At 38.1% G+C, this 7,096-nt stretch overlaps 1 protein-coding gene across 1 annotated transcript in view; it reads left to right on the top strand.

Annotated features, from left to right (window-relative positions):
* The first annotated feature begins 4,083 nt into the window (after positions 1-4,083).
* Positions 4,084-7,096, top strand: part of VTA1 (vesicle trafficking 1) — a 62,891-nt gene continuing 59,878 nt past the window's right edge. The window contains exon 1 of the mRNA XM_032339359.1: positions 4,084-4,249. Within this exon, the coding sequence (XP_032195250.1) occupies positions 4,138-4,249 (112 nt within the window). The 5' untranslated portion in view covers positions 4,084-4,137. The remainder of the gene's footprint in view (positions 4,250-7,096) is intronic.

The following is a 7,096-nucleotide window of genomic DNA, read 5'->3' as shown; positions in this document are numbered from 1 at the left end:
ACAAATTAAATAGGAGAGAGAGAAAAAAACACAAAACCTGAAAACTGTGAAGAAACTGTAGAAAACTGAAAGACAATAGAAAGAAAAATCAAGGAAACAAAAAGTGTTTCTTTGCAAAGATTAGTAAAACCAATACATTTCTCACTAGACAGGTTGGGATAATAAAAGGGAAAAAGAAAATGACCCAGATCATAAATGAAAAAGAGGGACATCAAAACAGAGTATTTAAATGTTCATAAGGAAACATCATGAACAATGTTATGTCAATAAGTTTGATACTTACATAAAATGAACACATTCCTAGAAAGGCACATATTACTAAAAACTGAACAATTAAACAGGAAATAGAGTATCTTTATATTTATTTAAAAAATAACACTTAAAATCAAAAGCCTGGGGTGCCTGGGTGGCTCAGTGGGTTAAGACTCTGCCTTCAGCTCAGGTCATGATCTCAGGGTCCTGGGATTAAGCCGTGCATCGGGCTCTCTGCTCAGCACAGAGCCTGCTTTCCCTTTCTCTTTCTGCCTGCCTCTCTGCCTACTTGTGATCTCTGTCAAATAGATAAATAAATAAAATCTTTAAAACCAAAAGCCTTCCCACAAAGAAAATGCCAGGCCAGGGAGCTTGACTGGTTAATTCCACCTATGCCCTCCCCTAACTAGCCAAGATTTAAGCCCCAACCTGGAGGGGGATGTGAAATCCTTTAGCAACTCTTCGGAGCTGGACGGAGGAGAGTTTAGGTCTTCCTCCATAGTAACTTCTTCATTATAAAACATCAAGAAGAAGAAACAATCACATGTTATTAATATTTATTTTCTTTCACACCATAATTTTAATGTGCTGTTATGCTAACAGTCCCTGTTACTTTTCTTCCCCATATCAATAGTCCTTTCACGACGCGAGTACAGTACTTGGAAAGAAGAGAGCATGTCTTAGCAGATGGCGTAAAATCCATTTCACTTACTTGCTTATTTTGTCCCTTTCCTCCTAGAACACATGCAAAAGAGAAAGGGACCTGAAAAATCTCCAGTCCCAAAGGGAGAGATCTGGAGAATAACAGGAAGGTAGAGCCTTTACTAGAAATAGAACACATAATTTTCAGACATAGGACCATTCAATAGGAAAAACATAAAATACAAGGATATATTGGCATAGAGGGACATTATGTGGTTAGATTCCACAGGATCTGAAACCAAAGCACATGGATTTTCATATCAAACACTCATATTTGCTGGCTGTGATCTGCTGCAAGTTACATAATGCCTAAGTGCTCCATTTTTCTTTTCTATAAGATAATGAAAGTGATAATATGTTCTTCATAGGGTGTGGTAAAGATTAAATGAGTTTATGCTAAGTCCCTAGAAACATACATGATTCGTAACAGAAAGCTCAGCAAACGCCAGCTAGTTATTACTACTTTGTTGTAGCAGAGGTGGGGTAAAACAATTCATATCTCATAACTTTAATCTCAATAGCAGGAATATGTACTTTACATATGGAATGTGTACTTTACATATTATACACTCTGCTTCTGGCTTACTTCTTGGTACATCAATATATTAATTGTAAAGTTTATTGTATAGTATTTAACCACTGAATTTCTTATTTTATGTTGTGCTTATGTGAACCCCTTGGTGAAGGTCCCATTTTCCTTGGATAATGTGTAGTTATATGATCTCTTTTTAAATGTACAGATATTTTGCTATAAAATTGGTGCAGTTTTTTATGGTTTTTACACTTTAATTCCCACCTAACCCTCTGGGTAATATTGTAAATATTGTTTAAAAATGCATCAGCCTGTGCTATACAATCTGAATGTTATTTTAACTTATAGTTTTTTTTAATATATATATTTAACTACAAGGACAGTTTAGGGATCAGTTACCACATTTCACTTTAGCATACCTATTTAGAAAAAATTACTTTTAAAACTGCCACCTGCTAGCACATTTTCATAAATGTGTACTTTAAAAAGAACATGCCAAGATTTTGTCTGTTAACATTGATTTTGATGAAAAAAACAATTTGACCATGATACAACACAAGTAGTTGGCTCTTTTTGACAGGCGGCTGCTTTCCAAAGCTTATTACTAAAAAGCATATATTAAAATAGTTGCCTATTTATTAATCAACAAATAGACAATAATGTTGGCATGTTCTTTTCTGCTTATTAATGGGCTTGCCTTCTTAGCAATATTAGAAATGTTTTATAAAAAAGCAATTCATGTTACTTTTCTGGTCTTTTCATGACATATGAGCAAATAAACTATTTACACTACTATCCTGTAAAAAAAAAAAAAATAGAGAGAGTCTAGCTTAAAGAGAAAGGACAAGGCTTGAAACATCACCCACATATTGATGATTCACTGGGGCACTGGTCCTCAACCATTAAAACTTCCTGAAGCCCTTTTAAAAATACTGCTATTTAGGCTCCAACCCAGGACATTTACATTGGGGTGCCTGGGAGTGAGACCTAGATATGTCTTTGGAAACAACAACAACAACTTCTTAGGTGAACTTAGGTGAAGAATAACCACAGTTGACAATCAAGAATAGGAAAAGAATAAATGAGAAGTCATAAGGACAAACAGATGGCATTTATGGTTAACCCACTCTGCTTTAGTTTCTCTACCAATCCAACTCTTCTGACTGGAAGATCTGGGGTCCAGCATGGTCAGGTTCTAGTGAGGACCGCCTTGTAGGTTGCAGAATGTTGCTTTTGTATCTTATCCTCCTCACGTGGGAGAAGGCCCAGCTAGCTCTCTGGGGTCTCTTTTATAAAGGTATTAATCCCATTTACAAAGGCTCTGCCTTCATCACCTCTCAGAAACTCCACCTCCTAGTACCATCACATTGGGCATTAAGTTTCAACATACGAATTTTAAGGAGACCCAAATATTCAGTCTATAACACATACATTGTCAAGCGGTAGTGAATGTTACTGAGATTGGGGAGAATACAGAACTCAGTTTCTTGTCGGGTAAAAAAAAAAAAGAAAAAAAAAAAAAAAGGCAGACCCAGTAAGGTAATGTACTCTGCAAGAAGAAACGGACAAAGCATGTGGAGTAGGGGGTAATAATGAGGACACAGAGCAGTTTCTGCAGGGGTGGGGGAGTGGGGAAGATGGTTTGGTGATGAGAGAATAGCAGGCATGACAAATTTCAGAGGTTCAGATCTTTTTCCTTGGAGATGGTGTGATTTCAATGAAAGCTAGTTTTAAGATGAACCCTCAAACCTGGGAGCTGAGAAAAAAAAGCAATAAAGATGAAGGTTATTGGACAAGGCCAATAAAGTGTAAAGGCCTGGAAAACGACAGAATGGGATGGAGAAGAGAGAAAAAGAATGGAAGTCACTGATGGTAGAAGGAAAAGTTGATGCCGACAATCGTATGAGTCAATATATTTGGCAAATTATTGATCATTCTCCAGAAATAAATGATCTTCAGATTATTCATTCACCAGTTCACAAGAAAAATTCAATTTTCTTTAAGCTTAATGTGCCTGGTATTTAAGTTGAAAAGAGTCTGGCTATTTTACCCAATGTGTCAATACAGAAGAACTCAATTACCTCTCATGCTCACAGTAATTAAATTTAAAGTTTCTAAAACCAGAAAAGCTTCTAAGGACACTATTAAAATAATCTGAGAAACTGGAAGTGATAATTTCTGAATGATACCAAAGGCAATTCACGCCTTTACCCTTTCTCCCAATCAGCAAACATTATTCTCTTCTTGCTTTCCCCTTCCTACCTTCTGTATTGGGAAAGAAGAAGGAAGGAGGAAGGAAAGAAGGAGGGAAGGACGGACGGAAGGAGGGAGGGAGAAAAGGAAAAAAGGCAGGAGGGACACGACAAGGTAAAACAAAACGAAAACTCTTTTCCCTCCCACCCGCAGCCAGCAGAGGGTGCTGGTGCCACAAGCCGTACAACCGCGGAACGGCTTAGCCTTCTCTGGGTTCTAACCACCAAGAGCGAGGTACACTGAGGTTGTCCCTGTTGGGAGTCCGTAGTTGACTTGCTGTCGCTGAGCAACGGGAGAGTGGGCGGGATTTGTCGTTCGCGCTCGTGCGCGCGACCTGCCAGACGGAAGCGGAAGTGTCGGTGGCGCGCGAGTAGGAAGTGGTGATTCCTGGAATAGAGATGGCCGCGCTTGCTCCGCTGCCCCCACTCCCCCCCCAGTTTAAGAGCATACAGCATCATCTGAGGACGGCTCAGGAACATGACAAGCGGGACCCTGTGGTGGCTTATTACTGTGAGTCTTTCCGAGTCGCCGTGTCCCTCTTTATCCTCCAGAACCCACACACCACCCCTTGGTTTTTAAGGCAGGCCCCGCCCCTTCAGCTTTAGACCTGAGCTTTGACCTCTGGCCTTCCCTGGGAACACAGTGGAGCCCCGCCCTTTTCACGGTTTCCCCTGTCTCACGTGCTCCCCCTCCTCCCCTGCCGCAGGCCCCAGAGAGGCAAAACTTAGAAGTTGGGTGTTGGCCACCTTTTTAGTCTTGTGCATAAGTATTCCTAAACTGGCTACCTGGGCACGTGAGCTAACACACTGTCTTAAGGTTTTGTGTGTGTACTCAAGAGTGTCTCCTGTATCGAAAATAACCTGGATGGTTAAGTAACGTGTGTTGGAGCTAAAACGAAGCTGTGTCCCAAGGACAGTAAGGATGTGGACAGAAGGAAGGTAGACGAATTGAAAACATAGTAATAAGTGCAGGTTAAGTATGACAACAGGCAAGCCCATTAAAAAACTCATAAATGGTGAAATGGAGACTAGTAGTCTTTGAATTCAAGTAGCCCTTGAATTTGGCCATTTTCCCACCAATGAGAATTTTTTGTCTTGACTTCTTTGAATAATACTTGGGTTTGAGACAATTCATAGGAATACTGTGGTTGATTGTGAGACATACAGTCTGCAGTTGGAGAACAGATTAGGTTGTTCAGATTTTTTTCTTTGCAGTAGTTCTATGTAAACTTTAAACTCTAAACTTGACCGCAAATAAAGAGTGACCAAGCAACTATAATCTTCTATAAAGTGTTTTTAGCGTTGAAAAACTCGGTATAATGTGAACATTATAAGGCTGTGAACATTGTGAGGCTCGCTAAAATCTGGTCTGCTGTCTTCCCTGTCATACTCTAGAACCCCATTTTCATTTCTCAGGTGTACAAGGCCCTTTTAAACCTCCATGTTTTTAGTTCCTTGGAATGTCTGTCTTTTTTTTTTTTTTCCACTTCGCAAACTCATGATTCAAGATCTAACTCCAATGTAATTTCTTCTGTAGGCAGTACGTTGATTACTCTCTAGGCTCTGCTTCATTTTGTTCAAGTCATACAGTATTGTTTTCATTATATATGTTCTTCCAGTTCCTCGAGTAGGGATTATTAATCATTTATTCACCTTGTATTTATTGAGTTTCTTCCTGTGTATGAAGCATTCCCCGGCGCTGTGGCTCTAGTTCATGGAGCTTGTAGACAAGTGGGGAAGAGGGGATTAAACAATAAAATGAGCATATTATATGGAATATTAGAAGGTTTTGAAGAAAAATAAAGCAGGGAAAAAGAACAAGGAGTACTAGGAATAGAGTAGAAGGGTTGAGGAGGGGATTCCACTTTTAAGGTACTCATGGAATACTTCACTGAGTTCATATCTGAGCAAAGACTTGAAAGGAGTGAAAGGCAGGCTTTGCATCATTGGAAAAGAGTATTCTCAGTAGAGGGAGTAACATATGCAGAAGTCATGAGGCAGGGGCATGCTTGAAGGAGGATCAAGGAGCCCCTTGTAACTGGAATGGTTAGAGGGATGAGAAACGTGATATGATAAGGTCAAAAAGGTACTTTTTTATAACAGTGAAGTTGGAACCCTTATTCCTGTCTAAAACTAACTGCTATTCATAAGCTCCGTATTATATACCTTTGTGAATAGCCAGGGGCTTTTATTTTCTGTGTCATCGTCTTCTTCCTTCTGCTATTTCTTTTTAAATTTGCCCCAGTTTCCTTTATTTAAAAAATTAAATTTTAAAAAAGCTCTCACTGTGAGAGTTAAAGTTCTGTCTGCCTAACCTCAAATTTAAGCTTGAAATAGTTGTTTGTGTTGTCTTTACCTTCCTATCACATAGAGCCTTTTCAGCTCATTGCAGCCTGCTTTTCATCCCCTTTATTTCACTGAAAGTGCTCTCTGCAGGGCCATAGACAAACATGTTCATTGCTAAATTCAGTGGTACTTATAAAATATTTTTTGTTATAAAACATATTAAAGAACACATACAATGTGTTTATACAGCTTAAGGAATAATAAAATGAACACCAAGGTACCCACCATATTTGAAGTTATTAGACTTTTTAATTTTCGCCAATCTGGTGAGCATGAAATTGAAGCTAAATTTGCAATTCACTGAGTCTTAATGAGGTTGAGCATCTTTTCATATGTTAATTACCATTTGTGATTCCCCTTTGAAATACCTATTTATTGGCTTTGTCCATTTTTTTTTATTTCAGTGCTTGTCTTTTCTTTAAGATAATACTCCTTTGTTACATGCATGGCAAATGTCTTCTCCAAGTTCATAGTTTGATTTTTCACTCTATTCATGAAGTCCTTTGGTATTCAAAAGTTCTTAATTTTAAAGTATAGCCAATTTATCACTCTTGTAATTTATGTTCTGATTTTCTAGGACTTGATTTCTTTTCATCTGCCTTCTTTAGGATTGACTTTGGCTTCCTGGATTTACAGATGGGTGTCTTTCATAAATTTTGGAGAATTCTCTACTATTATCTGTTTAAGTATCCTCTACTGAAGTTTTGATTAGACGTGTTGGACTTTTCTCCTTTGTCTCAGTGTTTTCATAGTTTGCATCCCTTTGTCTCTCTGTGCTACATTCTGTATAATTTCTTTAGGTCTGTGTTCACCTCCACATATCCTTTTGTATCACTCATTTATTGAGTTTCTGTTTCCCTTTTTTATTTCTGGATGTTCTCTTTTTTTGTTGTTTTTAAATCAGTGTAGCCATTTCTGATAGTCTTTTGTTACTATATTTCTTAAATACTCTTATTTCTTTAAATGCTTTAAAAAGTTTGTTTAAATTTGCTCTCTCATAATTCCTGTAACT

Source organism: Mustela erminea, chromosome 4 (genome assembly GCF_009829155.1).
Source record: "Mustela erminea isolate mMusErm1 chromosome 4, mMusErm1.Pri, whole genome shotgun sequence".
In the NCBI taxonomy this organism is placed as follows: domain Eukaryota; kingdom Metazoa; phylum Chordata; class Mammalia; order Carnivora; family Mustelidae; genus Mustela; species Mustela erminea.
Note: the sequence above shows the minus strand (reverse complement) of the source record. Positions and strands in the feature narration are given on the sequence as shown.